Here is a 26740-nt window from a genome sequence, read left to right as displayed (position 1 = left end):
GGGAACTCTTCCAGGCAAAAGACTCCAAATAAAGGGTTTACGAGCTCTGTACTAAGAACAACATTATAATAACGAGGGGAAACAGCTTTATCGGGTGAACGTTACATTCACTGGGCATATTATAACATGGTTATAGTTGCACATAATGCAAACGAAGAACATATACACGATTCTTCATCTTTCGGTAAACTGGTTGAGGGAACGTGTATACATCGATAGCGAGGACGGGGAGAGGAAGGAATAGACTAGACCTGGGTATGTGTGTGTAGCAGGGCGCGGCCATCTTGCCGTACGGAGGAAGTGCAGCTGGGGGTCGCCATCTTGCCGTACGGGAAGAGGGAAGTGGTTCTGTTGCTGAGGTTGGGCAGGGAGCGGCGGGCCTGTCACACACTAATACCGAGATACAGATCCCCCCCTGCCAGGAGCCGCCATGATCCTGCTGGAGGTGAACAACCGTATCATCGAGGAGACCCTCAACCTCAAGTTAGAGAATGCAGCGGCTGGGTGAGTGCGGGGGGACAGAGGGCTGGGGGAGAAAAGTGAGAGAGGAGAGGGCAGAGGGGGACAGAGGGCTGGGGGAGAAAAGAGAGAGAGGAGAGGGCAGAGTAAGAGAGGGGGACAGAGGGCTGGGGGAGAAAATAGAGAGGGCAGAGGAAGAGAGGGGGACAGAGGGCTGGGGGAGAAGAGAGAGAGAGGAGAGGGCAGAGGAAGAGAGGGGGACAGAGGGCTGGGGGAGAAAAGAGAGAGAGGGTAGGCCTGGGGGAGAGAGAGAGGGGACAGAGGGCAGTGGAAGAGAGACGGGATCAGAGGGATGGGGGAGAGAGAGGGACAGGGGTGGGGGAGAGAGGGGGACAGAGTGCTGTGGGAGAAAAGAGCGAGAGAGGGGGGGTAGGCCTGGGGGATAGGGCAAGAGAATAGATAGGGGGACAGAGGGCTGGAGGATGAGGGATGGGGTAGGCCTGGGGGAGAGGGCAGGGGAAGAGAGAGGGAGGTTAGGGGGGGAGAGGGAGGTTAGGGGGAGGAGAGGGGGGAGAGGGAGGTTAGGGGAGGAGAGGGGAAGAGACAGGGAGGGGGGAGAGAGGAGGGTGGGGGCAAAGGGCTGGGGGAGAGAGGGGTGGGGGCTGGGGGAGAGAGGGGTGGGGGCTGGGGGAGAGAGGGGTGGGGGCAAAGGGCTGGGGGAGAGAGGGGTGGGGCAAAGGGCTGGGGGAGAGAGGGGTGGGGGAGAGAGAGGGGGACAGAGGGAGGGGTGTCTCATTTCTCTAATGCCTTATCATTTCAGGTCTTGCATTTGAAACAAAAAATAATAAATGTTTTAAACCATGAAACCAGTGTTACAATATGATAGACACGGCTGTGTGTGTTCATTTTATTGCATCTCCAATTCGCGTTGCTGCACCTTTCCACATCTTTATGGTGCTATTGTGTACAAGCAGATGAGCACAGAGGGGAGGCTGTGTCCCCGGGCAGTGGGGGCTGTGTCCCCGGGCAGTGGGGGCTGTGTCCCCGGGCAGTGGGGGCTGTGTCCCCGGGCAGTGGTGGGACAGAGGAAAGGTGTTGTAACGCTGTGCACTATGTTTTGGAGCATGGTCCTGTCACACAGGTTTTATACGTTCAGTGCGGATTATTAGACGCCAGGAAGTTACACCTCCCTAAACGTGGCCGATTTGTTGCTGCAGATTGAAGCGAGAAAGTGACACGCTGAAGATTTCATGTCATTCCTCCCTCACGCCTCATTTTGACTCTGCAAATAACAAGTGACGCATATGGAGAAAAACTGCATGTGATTGATACATTGTTGCATAGCGACGCAAGATGAAAATGACGCCAATTATCAGTTTTGCTCCAACATTACATTAGTGCAGGGGCGGCCCACTCCAGTCCTCAAGGGCCACCAACTGGTCAAGTTTTAAGGATATCCCTGCTTCAGCACAGGTCCTGGGATATCTTTAAAAGCTGACCAGTTTGTTGGACTAGAGTTGGCCACCTTTGCCTTAGTACATAGCCCCCATAACACGCTCCCTTCCCAGGTTTGGCATGGTGTGTGCACACGTAGCAGCAGCAGCATGTGCTGTGCCATTTTGTCAGTCTGTTTTGAAGCCGTTGTATGACACCGCTGCGTTTCGCTATCCTCTCCTTTTTTTAATTTATTCTTGCAACTCTCTGGCATCTGCTAATTGGAGCTTATACGCCTCCAAAAAGTGTCATGACCTACTCCGTTAAAGGTAGAAAATGCATGGTATTTTGGAGGGGGGACGGGGACACCGATGCCTCAATCCACTGTACAAGGGGAAGGCAGAGGCGTTGCTTCCTCATCCATGTTACATTCTAGCACTAGTACAGGCAGGCACTGTGATGTAAGGATTCCTTATATGCAGCGGTGCATGCTGGAACAAGCTCTCACTAACCTGGAGATAGCGTGCGTGTGATTGACTATGTGAATGTACAAAACGTGTTAATCAGACTGCCGGTACGACTGTTCATACAATTCAATTTGTTTCACGTGACTCCTTCCCGTCAGGTCTAATAATATGTAAACAACGTTGCAATCCTGTCGCACGTACTCCCGGCCCAGTCCATGGCTCCCAAAACACCACTGGGGCTTTATTCTTTATAGTCCCATGCAGCCGTTTTCAGGTAAGAAAATCCCCAGCTGAAAGGGGGAACGACTGCACGGGACTACATAGAATTATCCTGTTAGATTGCAAGCTCTGTCGGGGAGACTCGCGTTTCCCAATATGTACTTGTATGTTTGATGCGCTGGTTATAGTTTAGAGCTTATTCTATAACGTGCGATCGCGCAGATGCAGCGTTACTGCACAGAAAGCCCTATTGAATTCCAGCGGTAACGCCGATGTGTTTCTCATCACTGCGAGCAGGCGTCGCCAACTCCAGTCCTCAAGGGCCACCAACAGGTCAGGCATTGGGGATATCCCGGCTTCAGCACAGGTGGCTCAATCAGTGGCTCAAGGGAGATGTCCAATACCTGTCCTGTTGGCCCTTGAAGACTGGAGTCGGCCACCCCTGCTGGAGACTATTGGGCACATTGCTTTTTTAATTCCGTACTGATGACCAGTGCAGCGATGGGAACATCTCCTTTTATCTTGCGCGGCTTCTCTGCGCACTAGCACTACACTGGGCTTCCCCAACCCCCTTGTCATATTGTTAGAAACAAAATTCCTTATCATTTGGTATGACTTTCACCCCCCCCACCCCCAACTCAGAACCCGTATACAAAGAACCTGTGGCTTGGTTTTCCTATGTTACTTACATTGCAATGCTAACGGATTTATTTCTGTCTCTTAGTAACAAACCGGAGGCAGTGGAAGTGACCTTCGCAGGTAATACTTGCTGTACATGTCTGTTTTGTGATGATAGATGTTAGAACTTTTTAAACGGGGCAGCATTAAAACATGGCTCATTAAGTCTGCCCTGACCACAGGGCGTTGAGCATTTCATCTGCAGAGCTCCTCTGTATATTTATTTAACGTCTAACTAATTCTTACTTATTAACTGTTAAACAGAGAGGTGAACCCATATGATCAACATATTACATTTTTCCCTCCTGAGTCATATGGGAAGCAAATGTAGTTAACATCTAATGTTTCTGGTAGCCCCCGTCAAACAAGTTCTTGCTAAGTAGCTGTGCTTATTGTATTTGTCTTCATTGCTTGTTTCCCGGCGATACAGAACAGCTCGTAAGAGAGCTCACCCGGATTGGTGAGAATACATTAGGGCAGCTGTTCCCAGACCTTCATTATAAATTTGCTGCACAAATAGATGATCAAGGTTTAGGAGATTGGATCTCCCAAAATCCCCCATTTTAAAAGAATAAGGATTATTTTATTTAGGTGAATATTCTAGTTGGTTTATGCTCTGCGTAACACGCTTATTGTCACTCGGTCCAGCATTTTCTTTTCCCACTTGCTGGAAGTCCCACCTGTTACTCTGGGCTCCCATTAAAAGTCACTCCAGACTAAAAAAAAAACCCGTATTAGGGACACACTGTTGGTCTTTATGAATTGTGCTTTTGCTTTTATTTTTTTCCGTTGAATGTTGGGCTACTTTGAAAGATTTACAAGCACACACTATCCCTGCAAGCTCAGGGCCCAAACCTACCACACATTTGTGTCAAAAGCAGTGCTACTGGGATTGGACCTAACGCAGGGGGGCTCAACTCCAGTCCTCAAGCCCCCCTCCCCAACAGGTCAGGTTTTCAGGATATCTGCTTCAGCACAGGTGGCTCAGTCTTTTACTGAGCCTCTGATTGAGCCACCTGTATATTGTTAAATACCTATCTGTTTTTCTTCTCATAGGGTCATTTGGTTAAATTCTTAGGCCGAAGCGTTATATGCCTGTAACCATGTCACGATATAGCCCTTCTCCAGGTCCTCACACTGCCTGTAACCATGTCACGATATGGCCCTTCTCCAGGTCCTCACACTGCCTGTAACCATGTCACGATATGGCCCTTCTGCAGGTCCTCACACTGCCTGTAACCATGTCACGATATGGCCCTTCTCCAGGTCCTCACACTGCCTGTAACCATGTCACGATATGGCCCTTCTCCAGGTCCTCACACTGCCTGTAACCATGTCACGATATGGCCCTTCTGCAGGTCCTCACACTGCCTGTAACCATGTCACGATATGGCCCTTCTGCAGGTCCTCACACTGCCTGTAATGGTTTACAGAAGGGAACATTTACAGGCAGTGTGAGGATCTGCTGGGAAGGGTTTACTGTGACATGGTTACAGGCGTAGAATGCTGGGGCCAAATAATTGAACTAAATGAGAAGAAAAACAGATATTTAACTATATAATTGGTCATCTTGGATGTAGCACGGGGTCTTTTTCTACTTGGAAAGATTGTTTTATTGTTGAGTGTATACATGAGCGCAGACAGTCCCATGAAGTAGATGGATTGAAATGGATTCCTATGTTGCCTGGAGCTGGTCCCTTAATTCCGGAGTCGGTCTCTGAGTAACTTTGGGGGCTGAGTGAGCAGTCCTATTGATAACATTATCGGAGCGCCAAAACGCGGGCAGTGTAAAATGTACTTGGCACTCCGCAATTGTCAAGCCACAAGGTTTATGAACTTCGGTTGATGAATGCGAAAGTAAAGGCGTCTGAGGTCACTCTCGCCATAAAAATGGTCGGTTTCTCCACATCGAAAGAAACTTGGGAAAAATGAGGCACAGGGAAACTTATAAAATGTTATTTATTTTTTTATCTTCTAATATTCAACTCCTGGATGTGCTTCCTTTTTATGTCCCTTCCGAGGAAGTAAAACAGTGGCCCGTGGATGGGGTGGCGGGCAATATTGCATGCGTGTGTATGTAAAGATTGGAAAGTTCGCGGGGTCCCAGGGCAGTGATTATTTTTATGATTTATTCATGGTAGCAGTTTGTTGTTCCCTGATAATGTGAATAAATCCGGGTCATTTTGACAAATGTTCTTTAGTCACCTGGTCATCACGCCCAAGGCCTCGTCCGCAGTGATCACGACGGAGTGCGCGGCACGAACAAGAGATGGCCCTCTATGGGGCCGGCCATAGTCCGCGCGCGCCTAATCAAGCGCTACTGCGTTTTCTAAAGACAAGAAATGTGTCTTGGCGCGATGGCCACGGCAGCGGCTTAGCCAATGCGGGCGAACCAACCGCATGACGTCATGGCCACGCCCCCTCGTCGCGAGCACTTTAGATTGCTCGGGTGACGGGCACGCGTTCCACCATGTGCTCCGACGCGCACTCGCTGTGGCCGTAGCGTAGCCTAAGGCCCAGATCCACAAAGTGTGCTAAGTTTTGGCGCAGATAAGCTCCTATTCATATAAGTGGGCGTAAAAGCAGGCCGACGCTTGGCCCCCTCTTGTGTATCTGGGCCTAAGTTTGACAGCTCTTGTTCGTCTTTGGACGTGCCCCCATTGACAGGTTACATGTGCAATTATTTTTTGCACAGTCACATATTGAGATTTGGGGGTGCACCACGGTCAGTATTTGTAATCCCAAAGTGCCTCGGCTGCATCAAAGAGAAGATACAGTACGTCTGTCCCTTCCATGTTGTTACTCTTACCTTCTTCTCTTCCAGACTTCGATGGGGTCCTGTATCATATCTCCAATCCCAATGGAGACAAAGCTAAAGTGATGATCAGTATCTCCTTAAAGTTCTACAAGGAACTTCAGGAACACGGCACTGATGATGTGAGTGAATCCCCCCCCCCCGATGTTATGTGACTTAAAGGAGCATATGCTCCCAAAACTAACATGGGGGTCTCTGGCTCTGAACCGTGTTAATTTCAGCTCCGGGGGACCCCCTGCTTCCTGAGATACCTGACGGAATCCCTCTGCAGGTTTAAATGTCCCTGTCACACAGGCCAATAGGAAGCCACAAGTGATGACTTTGCAGCTTCCTATTGGCAAGCGAGACATTTAAAGCCGCCATTTTGATAACCCCAACTAGCCCTGCTGGAGCTGCTTCAAACCTACAGGGGGGGAAAGAGATGTCACCATGCTCTGCTGTTTTAAATAGGGGAATGTTATTGGTATTTTATTCTGGGCCAATTATAACATGGTTTTCCAGCAGAGAAAAAGTTAAATGAGTTTATCTTGTATGTGGCATCTTGTTATCCATCTCATGTCCTCGGCTTAGAGGGAATTTACACTCGCTGTCATAAAACAACCTAAATGTGCCCCCTACATTAACCCCTTCATTACATGATCTCACTGGCAGGGAAGGGGTTAACTTGCCATTTTCCGAGTTCGATAAAAGGAAATACATATGCGTTTTATAGGAATCGCGGCTGTAGTTGTTAAGAATTTGTGTAATTAAAATACCTGTAATACTATGTGGGAAAAAAAAAATATATATATTATTTCTAACCGTGGTTTTTCTCGTGGCACTCCTTCACTGTTTATTGTGGGGAATTAATTGTTGCTGTACATTGATTGCGTGTAGACTCACTTTTGCCATAAACCGGGGGTGTCAAACTCAGTCCTCAAGGGCTACCAACAGGCAAGGTTTTATGGATGTCTCTGCTGCGCCACTGATTAAGCCACATGTGCAAAAGCAGGGATATCCATAAACCCTGGCCTGTTGGTAGCCCTTGAGGACTGAGTTTGACACCCCTGCCATAAACTCAACATATCAAACCACCAGTCTCTTCTGCCACATACATGTTACCCTGTTGGCTCAGGACATGTTGCGTGGAGTAGATTCGATGCTCCCTCTGTGCTCAGCGTGAGGGAGAGCGCCTTTTATGGAGAAGACAAAGAGTCTCCTCTAGTCCTATGTGCACACGCAGCAGCGCTGCTGCGGTCGGAGAGCAGGAAGTGTGTCTCACTTCCTGAGTCACTGCACGGGGCAGGCCTGCAATACATTAACTGCTTCTGCTCTGCATGAGCACGCTGCACTGGCCTACTCTCTGCAGCCTTATAGCCCTTTGGAGTCCAGGTGTTTTACGGCAGCAGACTGCTGAATAACAATGATCCACCATGCCTCCATTACATCTCCTAGACCTGTGGGGGTGGCTCTTGCCCACATTCACTGCATTATTATCTGCAGTCTGTGTAATTTTCGTATATAAGCTTGTAGCTGGTCTAGCAGGGGCCAGTGTGTCTTGTTAGTTCATCTGCGCAAACTGGGGCCGCGAGATTTTTTTTGGGGGGGCGCGTTGGATACAGAGGCCCCGCCCTCTTCGCCAAGGCATTTAAATTAAATGCCAGGGGATGGGGAGCGCGGGGCCTCTGTAACTTCACTTACCGTGACTCAGTCGGCTTGGGCAACATGGCATGTCGCGGGGTGACGTCACATGACCCCGCGGCATCATTTGACGCTTCAGACTAGGTAAGGGGGGGTGAGAGCAAGCAGGGGGGCGCAGGGCAAAAAGGTGTGCGCATCCCTGCCCTAAATCAACAACCATACACCACACTAGTGGGTGCTGACTATTGGATTATGACCTTCAGGGTGTGGTTCCTGCTGTTTTATACCACTAAGCACATATCTTAGGTAGCCATATGCACCAGGGAGGTTATAGCATCCCCACAAAATGCCTTGTAAGGAAGAGAAGTCCTAATGTGGGGAATCTTGGATAATATCAAAGGGTGCTCCAGCAATAAAGGTTCAATTCCCGGTGTCTGCTCCTTGTGACCTTGGGCAAGTCACTTTATCACCCTGTGCCTCAGGCAATAACTGTTAGATTGTAAGCTCTGTGGGGCAGGGGCTAATTGGGCCGGCAGAATTCTATGTGGAGCCCTGCGTGCACTCGGTGCAATAATAATTATCGGGCACGTGCACGATTTGATTTTGATAAAACTCCTTTAGTTTTAATCGTGACTCGCGAGAACAAGGGATGACGCTCTCGCTGCGCTATCTGAGTGTTACTTAGTGATGTTTACCAGACATGCCACAGGAAGGCAGGTTTGCTGCTGTGCCCAGCTCAGATTACGGAGAATTCCCCTTGTGCGTTCGTCTCGGCTGCATCAGTAAATCCGGACAACGTCGTCGTAATTTAAAAGGAAAAGAAAAAAAGTAGTTTCTTTCTCCTCACGTCCTGATTTTACTGTTCTTCCCTTTTGCAGGTCCTGAAGAATGTGTATGGCAATTTCTTGGTGCCCCCTGAAGCAGGTAAAACCCCTATTCTCTCCCCCATGACATTTCTGTGCGTCTTGTCCTAATGGCTCCGTGCATTGTTAGGGAACTGTTTCTCCGACGATCGTGTGCGAGGTCGGACTAGCCGGGCCCTGAAGAGATCACATTGTGTTTTGGGGTTTTTCCCCTTGGCACAGAGAGAGAGAGTGACATGGTCAACTTAGTAATAGCATCAGTCAGAAGTCAGAAGTGAGTAGTGCTGTACCGTAGTGCAATATATGTTACTATGTGCGTAGTGAACGGACGCTTTCTTGTTCTCTTGTACCCATGAAATCTGAGTCTTTAACATTAGAAACTCTGCTCTTGTGTACCCGGTAACGGGAGAATATGTAGCTGCTCCACCGGTGCTCCTGAAGCCGTGTCACCTCGTGTGACCGTACCGTGTCACCTCGTGTGACCGTACCGTGTCACCTCGTGTGACCGTACCGTGTCACCTCGTGTGACCGTACCGTATCACCTCGTGTGACCGTACCGTGTCACCTCGTGTGACCGTACCGTGTCACCTCGTGTGACCTTACCGTGTCACCTCGTGTGACCTTACCGTGTCACCTCGTGTGACCTTACCGTGTCACCTCGTGTGACCGTACCGTGTCACCTCGTGTGACCGTACCGTGTCACCTCGTGTGACCGTACCGTGTCACCTCGTGTGACCGTACCATGTCACCTCGTGTGACCGTACCGTGTCACCTCGTGTGACCGTACCGTGTCACCTCGTGTGACCGTACCGTGTCACCTCGTGTGACCGTACCGTGTCACCTCGTGTGACCGTACCGTGTCACCTCGTGTGACCGTACCGTGTCACCTCGTGTGACCGTACCGTGTCACCTCGTGTGACCGTACCGTGTCACCTCGTGTGACCGTACCGTGTCACCTCGTGTGACCGTACCGTGTCACCTCGTGTGACCGTACCGTGTCACCTCGTGTGACCGTACCGTGTCACCTCGTGTGACCGTACCGTGTCACCTCGTGTCACCTCGTGTGACCGTACCGTGTCACCTCGTGTGACCGTACCGTGTCACCTCGTGCGACACGTGCACTGTATGGCCAATTAGATTGTGAGTTCTAAGGGGCGGGGGTTTATTGTGTTCATACATAATACATTGACAGATATTGGGATGGCATGAGTCAGTCGGGCCATTAGCACTGCTCTGGCATGTACTATTGGTCATTTTAAAAGACCCCCTTCTCTGCAGGTAACAATGTGTCTTTGCTGTACGACCTGGACGCCCTCCCAGAGAAAAAAGATTCCATCGTACACCAGGCTGGCATGCTCAAGCGCAATTGCTTCGCCTCCGTCTTCGAGAAGTACTTCAAGTTCCAGGAAGAGGGGCGGGACGGGGAGAAGACGGCCGTGATCCATTACCGGGAGGATGAGACCATGTGAGCCTGCCCTGCCTTATTCCTTGCTGCCTTTTTACCATCACATGTACGGGGATAATAAAATAATAAGGAAATAAATTAAAAAGCCTTTATAGGATTAATAGTTTATACAGTTTTTTTGTTTATACAGTTTTTTTTTTTTTCTTCAAAAATGTATTTATTTTGTTTTTTGGTATGGGGTACAGAAGGGGGTACCACATCGATATTACAGTGGATCAGTAAAAAGGGGAACATGTATTAATTACATTTTGGCTGGCCCACTGGCAGGCGATATCTGGTTCCCATTGACAGGGTTATAAACTGATAATTAGGGGCGAGAGTTTTAAGCATCCAAGAATTAATGTGGGGGATCTGGAGTACAAAAGCTTTTCCCCTATTCACCCTACAAATGCAAAAGATACCAGCCTGCTCTCTGCTCCCGGCTAACGTGATTAACTATGTGAATAAGAAATGGCTGGGCATAGCGCGGCGTGAATAAGAAACGGCATGAGCATAGCGCGGCGTGAACCTAGCGCGGCATCAGCATAGCGCGGTGTGAGCATAGGCGCGGCTTGCCACCTGGTACTATATAAGCCAAGCAAGGTTAGTTCGAGAACCGGCACTTTTATCAATGTTTCTTTCAAATGGGAACCTGCTCAGATTTCGGTGCTGAGGAGCCACTTACCTGTCCGTGCTTTCCGCAGGTATGTGGAGGCTAAGAAGGACCGTGTGACCGTTGTGTTCAGCACCGTGTTTAAAGATGACGACGACGTGGTGTTAGGAAAGGTGTTTATGCAGGTAAGCGGCAACTGCTTGTGTACAGTCAGCGTATAAAAGGCACCTAATAGTCCAGGGGTGGCCTACTCCCGTCGTCAAGGGCCACCAACAGGTCAGGTTTTCAGGATATCCCTGCTTCAGCACAGGTGGCTCCATACTGATTGGGCCACCTGTGCCGAAGCAGGGATATCCTGAAAACCTGACGTGTTTGTGGCCCTTAACGACTGGAGTTGTCCGCCCCTGTATAATAGTCTCTCCTGTTTTTGGAAGGGTGGCAGAGATATGTCCTGCATACCAAGGTGGCAGTGCATGGGTTAATGTTAGAAGGACTTTGTGGTCTCACTGAGCGATGCTTCCATCTCTGCATAGGAGTTTAAGGAGGGTCGTCGTGCCAGTCACACAGCCCCCCAGGTGCTCTTCAGCCACCGAGAGCCCCCCCTGGAGCTGAAAGACACGGATGCAGCAGTGGGGGACAACATTGGATATATCACCTTTGGTATGAGCGCACACAGATGGCTGCAGGCACTGTCATGAGTGAAGGACTTCAGATGTCCTCTCTCCCTCTTCTGAGATGTGTAATGCTGGCCCTTCATTGGCTCATTTTTCCCCCTGCTGAAAGGAGCAATCCAAACGGCCCATCGTAGGATTGAAGCAGGGGGTCCCCGGAGCTGAACCCCATTAATTTCAGCTCCGGAGACCCTCTGCTGTTAGAGGTGCTGGCCTCTGAAGGGAGCCGCCGGTATCTCCTGCAAGTTTAAAGCTCCCCTGTCACGTTGGCCAATAGGAAGACGCACCTGATGACATTACGGCTTCCTATTGGCCATTCCGTGAACCCCAGCTAGCGAGTCAGTGGCTACCGGCACCCTCAACGGCGGTAAGTATCTCCTAGAAGCAGGGAGTCCCCAGAGCTGAAACTAACTGGGTTCAGTCCCAGAGACCCCCTGCTTCAATCCAACGGGGGAAGTGGCCAGCTTGGATTGCCCCTTTAACAGTCTCTCTGCTTATTAGTCTCTGGGACATGCAGGGCACCTTCTGCCAGACACCTATGTTATTTGCTTGCCCGGTGTGTATGTGCTGCTCCCTGTTTGTTGCTGCTCTCGGGAAATCCCACAGAGATTGGGCTGCGACTGATCTCTTGTATGTTCCTTTCTCCTTAGTTCTCTTCCCTCGTCATACCAACGCCAATGCCCGGGACAACACCATCAATCTGATTCACACGTTCAGGGATTACTTGCACTATCACATCAAGTGCTCCAAGGTACGTGCCCTGCTCTGCAAAACACACGCCTCGTGGACTTGGTGACTCGCTGGATATGGGATGGACACGGAGATACAACCTCTGCCGCATCTAATTGTCAGCCCTGAGGATGCCCGGGATATGATTGGGTTGATAAGAATATTGGTATACGAATAGAAACACTGAAGGTCAAACACTGATGGTATTTGTTCGGTTAAGTTGATTAGTGGGTTGCAACAGACTTTGAACCTCACGAGGGCCGAATTTCATAGGTGATTGGAAAAGCGGTGTAGTGTTTATTTCTCTTAGAGCTAAAATTATTTTTCTCGCGCTCCCCCTTGCCGCTCCCCCCCTTGCCGCTCCCCCCCTTGCCACTCTCCTGCAGGTCGGGGTTTAAGGACAACCAAACCACCAGCGAGCTTTTGGCATGTTGCGCTGATTGCAGTACACCTGGAATTAACATGGGGTAACGAAATATTGAGTTGGACATGGTGTTTTCCGACTCCAGTCCTCAAGGACCCCTAATAGTCCAGGCTTTAGGGATATCTCTGCTTGAGCACTGGTGGTTCGGTCAAAATGACTGAACCACCTGTTCCAATGAGAGTCTATCCCTAAAACCTGGACTGTTAGAGTCCTTCAGGACTTGAGTTGGGAACCACGGAGTTAAAGGAACCAGGTTAATTAAGTAGATACACAAAAGCTTGACCCTTCCGCACAAACTGTGTGTGTGCTGCTGCTCTCACATACTTGCTGTTATATCACCAGGCTTACATCCACACCCGCATGAGGGCGAAAACGTCAGACTTCCTGAAGGTCCTGAACCGCGCTCGCCCGGACGCTGAGAAGAAAGAGATGAAAACTATATCGTAAGTATGACGGGACAAATCTTCCACGTGCCCCTGAGAGCTCAGAGATGCGGGGATGGGATGTGCAGGCACGGGGGTGGGGCGCGGGCACGGGGGTGGGGCGCGGGGGTGGGACGCGCGGGCTCGGTGACGGGTCACGCTTCTCGCTCCCCCCTGTGTCCAGGTTTTACAAAGCTCAAATGTTATGTGAGGCTTCGTTTCAGGAAAGAATTGTCGAAGTGATGAGACACCAGGTAAACCTGAAGGTCCAGGGCCAAAGGGAATCCAGGGAGGCAGAGGAACATGTAATATTTGGGATGTGGGGCGCAAAAGATGAATTGCATAAGTGCAGCGCTTAATGAGTTCTGTAATGATAATTGGACTTGCAGTATTGATATATTCCTATTCTTGCCGTACCCCTGTTAATGGAATAGTGGGGCATGCTGACTGAGGTCTGATGTGGGGTATCGCACCCTATTCCAGTGTTAACTGCAAGTCATTAGCAGGGGACGTTGGTGAATCCTGGCGAGTTTGTCACAAGACGGTGTCTTTTGTCACCTGGCACTATGCCAAGGGTAGCCAACGCCAGTCCTCAAGGGCTACCAACAGGTCAGGTTTTCAGGATATCCCTGCTGCCGCACACGTGGCTCAATTTGAGCCACCAGTGCGGAAGCATGGATATCTTGAAAGCCTGGCCTGTTGGTCGCCCATCAGAACTGGAGTTGATCACCCCTGCTCTATGCCGTTCACCTCACTACTGCACTGTACATTTCTGTTAACACATTGAGTGCTGGATGTCAACATCATGTAGGTTAACTGCTGAGCGATATATTTGAGGCTTTAGAACTTATGCTGTCTAAATAAAATGGGGACTATGAGCTATTCCCACCCAAGATATCTAAATGACACGGATAGACCAGGACTGGCCTGGTGGGGGGTTTAAGACAGGAGTTGCAACCAATCCCTTCCCTTGCTGAGCATAACTTTCCACTTGTAGTTGTAATGATCGTCTGGGTGAATACAGAGCGCAAATTAACCACAATACAAATCGTTGACAATTAAGAGGGTGCGGTGCACCTGGCGGCAGCTGCTACCCTTCAGGATATCCGGGTGTCTGTCCCCAAAGCTTGATGAGCAATCTGCAGGCTGAAGCCTAAATAGATGCCTGGGGCTGTGTAACGAAAGTCTCAGAGCACATGCTCCCAGAGCAAAGACACCAGGCTCGTCAGGAGGGGAAACAAATAAAACTCTTTCCTTATTTGTGCAAACGCAGAAACGATGTACATGTTACAAAAAGACGGAGAAACCATGGCCAAGTCGGATCGGAGGCATGAAATGACCGTTTCTGCTTTCCTACCGCATATTCATACATTGAATTTTATTTCCAGAATTACAGAGCAATCCAGGTTCACTAATTCTTTGTGTGCAGGACATCCTAGCAACACACACCCCTCTCCTCGTCTCCCCACCCCCCACAAATCGTTACAGGTCCCTAACATCTAAAAAAAAATGACTAAGGAACTGAATATTCACAGCTGATGAGACTCTATGTCCACCTGGTTTGCTGCCTCTGCATCCACCATATCTTTGAAAGAGTTACTTGTTGTGGATATTGTCCAGGTCTACCTGAATTCTTCCGGTGTTGACATTACACTGGTCTTATTAGCAAAGGCACATAGTTGTATGTATATCTTTATTTGTACAGCGCCTACAGCTGTACTTGGCACTTTACAAGCGACAATACAGTACAGGGAATTGTAGTACAAGAAGTTACATAGTTACATAGTAGATGAGGTTGAAAAAAAGACGTAGGTCCATCAAGTTCAACCTATGCTAAATTTAGACAACAGATAATTTATCCTATATCTATACTTGCTTATTGATCCAGAGGAAGGCAAACAAAAAACCCCATTAAGGGGAAAAATTAATTCCTTCCTGACTCCAAGAATTGGCAATCGGATTAATCCCTGGATCAACATCCTTCCCATGTATACTTATTTGGTATATCCCTGTATACCTTTCCCATCTAAAAAGATGTCCAACCTTTTTTTGAACAAATCTATTGTATCTGCCATCACAGTCTCCATGGGTAATGAATCCCACATTTTAACTGCCCTTACTGTAAAGAACCCTTTCCTTTATTGCTGGTGAAATTTCCTTTCCTCCAACCTTAAGGGATGGCCTTTAGTCCTTTGTACTGCCCGTGGGATGAATAGTTCTTTTGAAAGCTCCTTGTATTGTCCCTGAATATATTTGTATATAGTTATCATATCCCCTTTTAGACGCCTTTTTTCTAATGTAAATAAATCTAATTTAGCTAGTCTCTCCTCATAAGTTAGAATGTCCATCCCCTTTATTAATTTGGTGGCTCTTCTCTGCACTCTCTCTAGTTCCATAATGTCTTTTCTTAGGATTGGTGCCCAAAATTGTACTCCATATTCAAGGTGAGGTCTTACTAATGCTTTGTAAAGGGGCATAATTATGTTTACTTCCCTTCCCTCCATTGCCCGTTTGATGCAAGATAAGATCTTGTTTGCCTTTGCAGCTACTGCATGACATTGGGCTCTATTGCTAAGCCTGCTGTCTACAAGCACTCCTAAAATCCTTCTCCATCAAGGATTCCCCCAATATATCTCCATTTAATTTATAAGTCGCCTTTTTATTCTTGCATCCCAAATGCATAACCTTACATTTATCTGTATTAAACCTCATCTGCCATTTACCTGCCCACGTTTCCAGTCTCTCCAAGTCCTTCTGAAGAGAAATTACATCCTGCTCTGATTCTATTACCTTACACAATTTAGTATCATCAGCAAAGATGGAGACTTTGCTCTAAATCCCAACCTCAAGGTCATTAATAAACAAAAAAAGCAGGGGTCCCAGTACTGATCCCTGAGGTACTCCACTCACGACTTTAGCCCAACCTGAAAAAGTTCCATTTATGACAACCCTCTGTTGTCTGTCCTTTAACCAGTTTTCAATCCAGGTGCATATAATATTACTGAGTCCAATTTTCTTTATTTTGTACACCAACCTCTTGTGTGGAACCGTATCAAAAGCCTTTGCAAAATCTAAGTAGACCACATCAACTGCATTACCCTGGTCTAAATTCCTACTTACCTCCTCAAAGAAACAAATAAGGTTAGTTTGGCAAGATCTATCCTTCATAAATCCATGCTGACTATTACTAATAATTTTGTTTTCCATTAGGTATTCCTGAATATTATCCCATATTAAACCTTCAAGTAGTTTCCCTACTATTGAAGTCAGGCTTACAGGTCTGTAATTTCCCGGTTGTGATCTAGCTCCCTTTTTAAATATAGGCACCACATCTGCTTTCCGCCAATCTTGTGGTACTGAGCCTGTGGAAATGAGTCCTTGAATATTAAATATAATGGTTTTGCTATTACTGAGCTTAACTCCTTGAGAACTCTTGGATGTATGCCATCGGGGCCAGGTGCCTTATTTACTTTAATTTTTTCAAGTCGCTTATGAACTTCTTCCTCAGTTAACCAATTGTTCATTAATATGGAGGTTGTGGCTTCCTCCTGCGGCACTACTATTGAACTTGATTCTTCCCTGGTAAACACAGAGGCAAAGAATTTGTTTAATACTTCAGCTTTTTCCTTATCTCCAATAATCTGCCTACCCATCTCACACTGAAAGGTTCCTATATTTTCTTTTCTCATTTTTTTGTTATTAAGGTACTTACAGAACTTTTTAGGGTTGACCTTACTTTCTATTGCAATCCTTTTTTCATTATCCATTTTTGCTAATTTGATTGCCCTTTTGCAATTATTGTTACATTCCTTATAATTCTGATACGATGTCTCTGTCCCTTCTGAATTAAAGAATCTAAACGCCTTCCTCTTCTTGTCCATTTCCTCCCTACCTGTTTATTTAGCCACATTGGTTTTGACTTATTTCTTTTATACTTATTACCCAAGGGTATACACTGATAAGAGTGCTTTTCTAACAATGTTTTAAAGACTGCCCATTTATCTTCTACATTTTTCCCTGCAAAAACATCATCCCATTGTATTACTACTAGATTAGACCTCAGTTTATTAAAATCTGCCTTTCTAAAGTTGAAGGTCTTTTTTGAACCCAAGTAATCTGTTTTTTTGATAATTTATTTCAAATGAGACCATGTTATGATCACTGTTACCCAAATGTTCCAGGACTTGAATATTTGTTATTACTTCTACATTGTTTGATATGACCAAATCCAGAACTGCCCCTCTCCTGGTTGCTTGCTCAATAATTTGGGTCATATAATTGTCTATAAGCACCCCCAAAAAACTGTTTCCTTTTGTTGTAACGCTAATCTCATTGCCCCAGTCTATGTCTGGATAATTAAAATCCCCCATTATGCAAACATGACCCAGTTTTGATGCTTTCTCCATTTGCAAATGTATTTTAGCTTCCTCAATCCCACAGATATTTGGTGGTTTATAGCATATTCCCACAAACATTTTCTTTATACTTTTATCTCCAGTGCAGCCAACAAGATCAGACAATAGGAAAGGAAATCCCTGCCCCGGAGAGCTTACAATCTAAGTGGAATGATGGGAGCCTTAGAGACACCGGGTCATGTTTTCAGGATATCCCAGCTTTGACTGAGCCTCTGATTGAGCCACCTGTGCTGAAGCAGGGACTGATTGAGCCAGCTGTGATGAAGCAGGAATATTCTGAAAACCTGACATGTTGGGGGGCTTGATGACAGGAGTTGGGTAACCCTGGTCTAGGCTATTGGAGCGCTGAGCTTAAGGTGGGGAGAGAGGGTGCTTGGCGTATGCTGAGGTTGAGGGCGTTCCACAGGTAAGGTGAGGGGAAAAGGCTCACAGCGAGAGAGCAGCAGAGGTGAAAGTGGGTGGTTATGGGTAAGAACGCAGGAGCCGAGCGTTGGTTGTGGTGGTTCATGTATAGGTTTTAGGTTTGAATCAAAAAAGACCAGTAATTCATCATCTTGCACTTCCGGTTAAAATAATTTCCTATTAAGTTCCACCTGTTGGGAGCAGCCCAGCCGTAGGTAGGAGACAAAGGCAACACATGGGTAATATGAAAACTACACAGAAGTGTACCGACAAACACCAAACTCAAACGCCTCATTTTTATTCATTGTTAATACCGTTTTTGTGTTCAAATAAAATGCTCTCTCTCTCTCTCACTCTCTGACACACACACACACACACACACACTCTCACACACACACATACACACTCACACACACATACACACTCTCACACACATACACACTCACACACACATACACACTCTCACACACACATACACACTCTCACACACACATACACACTCTCACACACACATACACATTCTCACACACACATATACACACTCACACACACATACACACTCTCACACACACTCTCACACACACATACACACTCTCACACACACATACACACTCTCACACACACATACACACTCTCACACACATACACACTCTCACACACACATACACACTCTCACGCACACATACACACTCTCACGCACACATTCACACACATACACACTCTCACACACACATACACACTCTCACACACACATACACACTCTCACACACACATACACACTCTCACACACACATACACACTCTCACACACACATACACACTCTCACACACACATACACACTCTCACACACACATACACACTCTCACACATACATACACACTCTCACACATACATACACACTCTCACACACACATACACACTCTCACACACACATACACACTCTCACACACACATACTCTCACACACACACACACACACTCTCTCACACACACACACACACACACACACACACTCTCACACACACATACACACTCTCACACACACATACACACTCTCACACACACACATACACACTCTCACAGACACATACACACTCTCACACACACATACGCACTCTCACACACACATACACACTCTCACACACACATACACACATATACACACTCTCACACACACATATACACACTCTCACACACACATATACACACTCTCACACACACACATATACACACTCTCACACACACACATATACACACTCTCACACACACATACACTCTCTCACACACACATACTCTCTCACTCTCACTCACACACACTCTCTCACTCACACACACTCACTATACAGTCTGTGAAAATGTGACTTTATTTGCTGCCAGTCTTTTGTGTTAGTGGAAGATGATCTGAAAACCGTATGAATAGTCACCCGGTTTCCCTTCCCCCTCCCCCACTCCTGCCTCCCCCTTACCAACATCACCGCAGTGAGACCAGGGCCGGATTAGACCTTTAGCGGTCCTAAGCACTGAAAAGATTACGGTGCCCCCCGTGTGCAACTTAAAATAAAATGCATGTAAGGTAAATGCTGCACACCAAATAAGAATAGTGTAACCAGGGATACAAATGATACAATTACCGGTGCTGCCGTGCGTGAGCGAGGGCCTGTAATCAATCCAACGCAGGTAGTAACGGAAGGAACACAGGGCACAAACGCCTTCTGAAGTAATTAAACTCATTTCTTTTGGCTTAATAAATTAGTTTAATTACTTCAAAATCCGTTTGTGCCCTGTGTTCCTTCAGTTACTAATTTAAAATAAAAACCATACTAAACCGTAAATAAAATGGTATTTTTCGAAATGACATAAAACTGCTGGAATGAAAATAGCTTCTTTCTAGATTTTTTTTTTGATTGCAAAATCTTTAAGTTCGACTTGACGGAGCATCACACTTCCATGCACAGAAGGGAAAGGGGATCCGGGCGCACTGTTCTCCGGGTGTCCTTTATTCGTTTCCGGTGAGAATAGGGGCGTTCTGCGGAGCACTTAGTAATCATCATTATAAACATACGTCGTGCAATCTCTACATTTGGAAATACAAATAGTATTCCGTCTGTTAGAGTACACCCTCTGGTTTAGGTGGGGATAAGCTATAGAAGAGAACAGAAAAATGGGGGAAGAGTATATGGTGGGGTGTAAGAAAATCCAACAAAGTTTCGTTTTTTCCCATTGTGACTTGTTTAAAAAAAAAAAAAATTATCATTTTTTTTTTTTTTTTTTTTTAAATCTAATTCTTTGTGGTGCCCGGTTTGCTGGTGCCGTAGGGACGGGCTTAGTCTGCTTATTGGGTAATCCGGCCCTGAGTTAAACCCACTAAGTTACTGAGGCCCCGCAATGCGTTTCTGGCTCTCTTCTGAATGTTGCGTATACAGGCGGTGACGTACACGGCTATTCCCGTGTCGCGCTGGTGGGAAATCTCCCTCCCCATTAAAGAGTTTGTAATGTAACACAATATGCCCTGACGCGTTTCACGTGCCTGGCGCCTTGTTTCAAGGGAACGTCTCTCAAGGCAGCGACACTTTGCAGAGACTTTACCGCTGCAGGGCAAGGAGGCTCCACTCCAGTCCTCAAGGCTCCGATTGAGCCACCTGTGCTGAAGCTGGGATATCCTTTTAAACCTGACCTGTTGATGTGGTGGGGGGAGGGGTCTTGAGGACTGGAGTTCAGCACCACTGTCTTAAAGCCCCTGTGGTTTATTGATGTGCAAAATACACAAGATGGAGCTGACAGTGATGTATCTGTATTGCGTGTCACTTACAAATACCTGGTTTTGCTGTAAACATTTCTACATGTGCAGGTGTCAGAAAGGTACTGTACTCACGTACCACCCTGTATGACGTTACCATGTTTTATATATTCCACCTTTGCTTTAATTTCCTCTCCTCTCCACTCCTTCCACCTCCTCACTCCTCCTCTCCCCCCTCCGCCCCCCTCCCCTCTTCGCCCTCCTCTCCCCTCCGCCCTCTTCGCCCTCCTCTCCCCTCCGCCCTCGTCTCCCTCCTCTCCCCCCCGCCCTCGTCTCCCTCCTCTCCCCTCCGCCCTCGTCTCCCTCCTCTCCCCTCTTCCCCTCGTCTCCCCTCTTCCCCTCTCCTCCCCACTCCTTCCACCTCCTCACTCCTCCTCTCCCCCCTCCGCCTTCCTCTGCCCTCCCCCCTTCCCCTCTTCCCCTCGTCTCCCCTCTTCCCCTCGTCTCCCCTCTTCCCCTCGTCTCCCCTCTTCCCCTCTTCCCCTCGTCTCCCCTCTTCCTCCCCTCTTCCTCCCCTCTTCCTCTCGTCTCCCCTCGTCTCCCCTCTTCCCCTCGTCTCCCTTCTTCCCCTCGTTTCCCCTCTTCCCCTCGTCTCCTCTCCCCCCCTCTTCTCCCCCGTCCTCCCTCCTCCCCGCAGTCTTTTTGTCTCCAGGCGATTCTTCGAACGTCGAGACAGCGTCCGGCTGTTAGCAGCACAGTGCAAAGCAAAGGCAGGCAGCGTAAATAAGAACAGGAGACGAGAGGCAAAGATAGGTACAAGGAAGGGCCCATTCACCCTGCCCGTTAATGGTCTCAGGGAAGATTAATGTACCGGCCCAAACATGGTACCCCTCCCCAGATTACAGACAGTGTAAAGGGACAGTCTTGCCCGGCTGTGGGTAGATCCTCAGAAGTCCATTACATCTTGGCCACTAACGTGATGTTACCTACAGTCCATAGGTAATGGGTAGCCACAAAGCTAAATGTAAAAACATCCGTTGGTGATCTCATTAGCATAGGATTAGCCCCATGTGAAGTTAGTGCTGCCTTGTGTTGGCTTCAAATAACATGGTGCTTAACCTGCGTTACCCACAGGGGGCGTTACTCCCATGCAGACCCTGAATAGGTGTTTAATTAAAGCTTTAAAAAAAAAAGAGAAGACGGGAGAGGAAAAGAGCCCTGTAAGTAACAGTACGATGGTTAAACCGGACCTAACTGCTGTCTTACACGTATGCTGCCCGTGTAACAGACGTGTTTCAGGGCCTGGGTGAGAGTAACGGCACCTAACGTTACATTAAATCCCGGCGGTAACTACACTGAGGCGCTGAGGATGTGGCGTAGTTACAGGGAACGCCTCTCTGCATATCATTACCACAAGTGTCCATTATAATAACGCACGGGCTCGTGGCGGCAGAAAGCGGCACTTAACACATCGTTACTGAGCTTTGAAGATCCCCGTTAGCACTTAACGAGACGTTAATTTCAGCTAACATCTCGTTGAGTCATTAACGGACTTCTGAAGATCTATCCCTGTGTGTGCTGTATATGTAAAAGTGTAGGGTGTGTGGTAGGAGTAAAAGTGTAGGGTGTGTGCTGTTAATGTAAAAGTGTAGGGTGTGTGCTGTATATGTAAAAGTGTAGGGTGTGTAATAGGAGTAAAAGTGTAGGGTGTGTGCTGTATATGTAAAAGTGTAGGGTGTGTGGTAGGAGTAAAAGTGTAGGGTGTGTGCTGTATATGTAAAAGTGTAGGGTGTGTGCTGTATATGTAAAAGTGTAGGGTGTGTGCTGTATATGTAAAAGTGTATGGTGTGTGCTGTATATGTAAAAGTGTATGGTGTGAGCTGTATGTAAAAGTGTAGGGTGTGTGCTGTATGTAAAAGTGTATGGTGTGAGCTGTATGTAAAAGTGTAGGGTGTGTGCTGTATATGTAAAAGTGTAGGGTGTGTGCTGTATATGTAAAAGTGTATGGTGTGAGCTGTATGTAAAAGTGTAGGTTGTGTGCTGTATATGTAAAAGTGTAGGGTGTGTAATAGGAGTAAAAGTGTAGGGTGTGTGCTGTATATGTAAAAGTGTAGGGTGTGTGGTAGGAGTAAAAGTGTAGGGTGTGTGCTGTATATGTAAAAGTGTAGGGTGTGTGCTGTATATGTAAAAGTGTAGGGTGTGTGCTGTATATGTAAAAGTGTATGGTGTGTGCTGTATATGTAAAAGTGTATGGTGTGAGCTGTATGTAAAAGTGTAGGGTGTGTGCTGTATGTAAAAGTGTATGGTGTGAGCTGTATGTAAAAGTGTAGGGTGTGTGCTGTATGTAAAAGTGTATGGTGTGAGCTGTATGTAAAAGTGTAGGGTGTGTGCTGTATATGTAAAAGTGTAGGGTGTGTGCTGTATATGTAAAAGTGTATGGTGTGAGCTGTATGTAAAAGTGTAGGTTGTGTGCTGTATATGTAAAAGTGTAGGGTGTGTAATAGGAGTAAAAGTGTAGGGTGTGTGCTGTATATGTAAAAGTGTAGGGTGTGTGGTAGGAGTAAAAGTGTAGGGTGTGTGCTGTATATGTAAAAGTGTAGGGTGTGTGCTGTATATGTAAAAGTGTAGGGTGTGTGGTAGGAGTAAAAGTGTAGGGTGTGTGCTGTATATGTAAAAGTGTAGGGTGTGTGCTGTATATGTAAAAGTGTAGGGTGTGTGCTGTATATGTAAAAGTGTATGGTGTGTGCTGTATATGTAAAAGTGTATGGTGTGAGCTGTATGTAAAAGTGTAGGGTGTGTGCTGTATGTAAAAGTGTATGGTGTGAGCTGTATGTAAAAGTGTAGGGTGTGTGCTGTATATGTAAAAGTGTAGGGTGTGTGCTGTATATGTAAAAGTGTATGGTGTGAGCTGTATGTAAAAGTGTAGGTTGTGTGCTGTATATGTAAAAGTGTAGGGTGTGTGCTGTATATGTAAAAGTGTAGGGTATGTGCTGTATGTAAAAGTGTAGGGTGTGTGGTAGGAATAAAAGTGTAGGGTGTGTGCTGTATGTAAAAGTGTAGGGTGTGCTGTATATGTAAAAGTGTAGGGTGTGTGCTGTATATGTAAAAGTGTAGGGTGTGTGCTGTATATGTAAAAGTGTAGGGTGTGTGCTGTATATGTAAAAGTGTAGGGTGTGTGCTGTATATGTAAAAGTGTAGGGTGTGTGCTGTATATGTAAAAGTGTAGGGTGTGTGCTGTATATGTAAAAGTGTATGGTGTGTGCTGTATATGTAAAAGTGTATGGTGTGAGCTGTATGTAAAAGTGTAGGGTGTGTGCTGTATGTAAAAGTGTATGGTGTGAGCTGTATGTAAAAGTGTAGGGTGTGTGCTGTATATGTAAAAGTGTAGGGTGTGTGCTGTATATGTAAAAGTGTATGGTGTGAGCTGTATGTAAAAGTGTAGGTTGTGTGCTGTATATGTAAAAGTGTAGGGTGTGTGCTGTATATGTAAAAGTGTAGGGTGTGTGCTGTATATGTAAAAGTGTAGGGTGTGTGCTGTATATGTAAAAGTGTAGGATGTGTGCTGTATATGTAAAAGTGTAGGGTGTGTGCTGTATATGTAAAAGTGTAGGGTGTGTGCTGTATGTAAAAGTGTAGGGTGTGTGCTGTATGTAAAAGTGTAGGGTGTGTGCTGTATATGTAAAAGTGTAGGGTGTGTGCTGTATGTAAAAGTGTAGGGTGTGTGCTGTATGTAAAAGTGTAGGGTGTGTGCTGTATGTAAAAGTGTAGGGTGTGTGCTGTATGTAAAAGTGTAGGGTGTGTGTTGTATATGTAAAAGTGTAGGGTGTGTGCTGTATATGTAAAAGTGTAGGGTGTGTGCTGTATATGTAAAAGTGTAGGGTGTGTGCTGTATGTAAAAGTAGAGAACCCGACTTGTTGGTGGCCCTTGAGGGCTGGAGTTGGCCACCCCTGACCTGCAGTACCCGTGGCTCACCACTGCGGGGTGTTTGACGAGGCAGTGGGTCTGTGAGAGTGGGGACTGGGCTTGTAGGATGCTCCCTTATAAATGGGGCCCGAGCTTGAGAAACAGATGTTTGGTCTGTACGTACATGCAGGGCTGGTAAAATCCACTCGTCCCCTCGCCCATTACGAGTGGAAAGGAAGGGCAGGCAAGGGTAGAAATGTAGCTGCCTTCTAGGTTTAAATGACTAACTACCAAGTTGTGATTGGATGACTCTCTTTAAAGCGCCAAAGTGTGGGGCGTGTGCAGACAGCGTTGCTCTTACCGCCGGAGCCTCGACAGTAGTGACCCACAATGCCTTGCACCTGCCGCTGCAGTTTGGTGTTTTTAAGCGCACGGCACTGTTGCGCCAGTGTCATAGCTCCGGCGATGAGTCACTCTGCTTGCACACACCTTGCAGTTTATATAAATGTGCCAGTCTCTGCGCTTCCCCCCCCCCCTTCCCCCTTCCTCCTCCCACCCCCAAGCCAAGAGACAGCTACATTATCTATCATGCCTCATTGACGGGTAAGGACAGTGGTATATCATTTTTGAGGTGGACTCTGTGTGGGTTATTGCAGGGCGGGGGGGGGGCTGTGGGCTTTTAGGGAGTGGGGTTGGGGTCTGTGGGTTAAAGGAGGGTGAGTGGAGGTCTGTTTGGGTTATAGGAGGGTAAGGGGGTCTGGTTGGATTGTGGGAGGGGCTCTGGATTTTTGTAGGGGTACTCGGGGATGGTGGGTGTGTCTTTGTGGGTTTTAGGAAGGGGCTAGGTTCTGTGAGTTATGTGGGGACTGTGCAGGCCAGTAATTCAGTTATAACTTGTGCTGGATTAGTGAATTTTTTCCTTGACGCGCGTGTGTGTGTGTGTGTGTGTCTGTCTCTCCCCGGGCTTCATTGTTACAGCCAGGCTTCCCGTTACATCATGCCATGAGAAGCGGCCCTTAAAACGTTAAGTGTGTACACAACAGACAGACTTTCCGTTATCTTCCCTACAAAACCCCTGAATATCAGGTTTGTGTAAGTTGTACAAACTTCACATGCAGCAGAAGAGGCAGTAAGGCACTGCAGGAGTTGGGTGAGCATGGGGGCTCAAAATCTCTAAAGAGTACGACCCAAAGCGGTAATAAACGTATTGTCACTAAAGTCTTGGATGGGGAGGAAAAAGAGATGCATAAATCTTGACATCATCACTTCGTTCTTTCTAGGGGCAAGACGTTTTCATCTCGCTGATCCAAGTCTGACGAGTGACGTGTCACCGTGTGGCACCTTTCCCCCTCCTGGCATCAAAACTTCGGAAGTTCCCATTTGATTCACCTTTCTGGGGTACAATTTTAGTCCCAAAAAATAAATATATAAAGCTGTGCTTTGCCAAGACTGAAAAATAACAACAAAAAAAAATAATAAGTCTGCATCATATTCCACTTTCCCCCCCCATGTGTCGCTCCCCTGCCCTGATCTGCTCCTGTGCTTTCTTCTCGGAGAAAGTCCGGACAAGACGTACTTCCGGGTCTGAGTTAAAAAAGTGACAGTAATGTTTGGGGAATTGTCGATAACGAATAAATCTTTATATCCTGTGTCTTGGACTGTTTATTTATTATTTGTAGTATATATTAAACATGCCCGAACTGGATTCGGTGAGCTTGTATACACATACATTTGCGTAAGGATGCTCTCGCGAAACAAAGCGCTTAACCCCTTCAGTGACCCGAGGAACGTGGGCAATTGTCTTGTTTCAAGCACTTCTTTCCGAGTGCAGTGGGCGTGTGGTACGGGGAGCAATGGGACAATTTGCCATGGCTGTTATTTCGACTGCCCATGTCGCTGCCAGGTTTAGTCTTTTTAGTGGTTAGGAATATTATGATTAGGGTTATGATGAGATGTAGAGGTCCCACGAGGGACCTAAGATTAGGTTTAGGGATTACGGTCATAGGTTGCCGTTATTGGCAGTACCCAAAATGTAAAGCGATGGTGATTATATAGTGAGAACACCCACAGGTATAACGCATTAACCCACCAAGTTGATAAAATAACCCAAATTGGTTGTAAAGAAAATCCTTCTGTTAGCAACAGGTTAAAATTGCAGCCAGGTGTTTTTTGTGTTTGAGTTGCAGTAGATCTTGTAATCAGCAGAAGGATGTGTATCACAAAGGAAAGAGCATGATCTAGTGCAGACGGCTGCAAAATATTTATATGTAATTAAAAGTAAAGCACATTGGATTGTGCACGCACAATATGAAACAAAGTTTAAAAGCATTTGTTTAGAGGTTTACACTCTACTCAGAGTTACTGCCATATCACCGCCGCTCGCTCACCCGCTGTGGCTGGGAATAGGGTCTGTGGTGTCACGTCC

At 46.9% G+C, this 26740-nt stretch overlaps 1 protein-coding gene across 2 annotated transcripts; it reads left to right on the top strand.

Annotated features, from left to right (window-relative positions):
• The first annotated feature begins 314 nt into the window (after positions 1–314).
• ARPC2 (actin related protein 2/3 complex subunit 2) lies at positions 315–25964 on the top strand. 2 transcript variants are annotated; one of them, XM_075609689.1, is made up of 11 exons: positions 315–504; positions 3304–3338; positions 6082–6194; positions 8571–8616; positions 9834–10020; positions 10704–10797; positions 11146–11272; positions 11934–12034; positions 12779–12879; positions 21109–21224; positions 25596–25964. In XM_075609689.1, the coding sequence occupies exons 1-11, from the start codon at positions 431–433 to the stop codon at positions 25697–25699; spliced, it is 1098 nt and encodes a 365-aa protein (XP_075465804.1). In that variant the 5' UTR covers positions 315–430; the 3' UTR covers positions 25700–25964. The 2 variants fall into 2 exon arrangements, with proteins under 2 accessions (XP_075465804.1, XP_075465805.1); XM_075609690.1 differs by lacking the exon at positions 21109–21224 and having other exon boundaries at positions 316–504.
• Positions 25965–26740: the final 776 nt, after the last annotated feature.

This window comes from Ascaphus truei, chromosome 7, assembly GCF_040206685.1.
Source record: "Ascaphus truei isolate aAscTru1 chromosome 7, aAscTru1.hap1, whole genome shotgun sequence".
In the NCBI taxonomy this organism is placed as follows: domain Eukaryota; kingdom Metazoa; phylum Chordata; class Amphibia; order Anura; family Ascaphidae; genus Ascaphus; species Ascaphus truei.
Note: the sequence above shows the minus strand (reverse complement) of the source record. Positions and strands in the feature narration are given on the sequence as shown.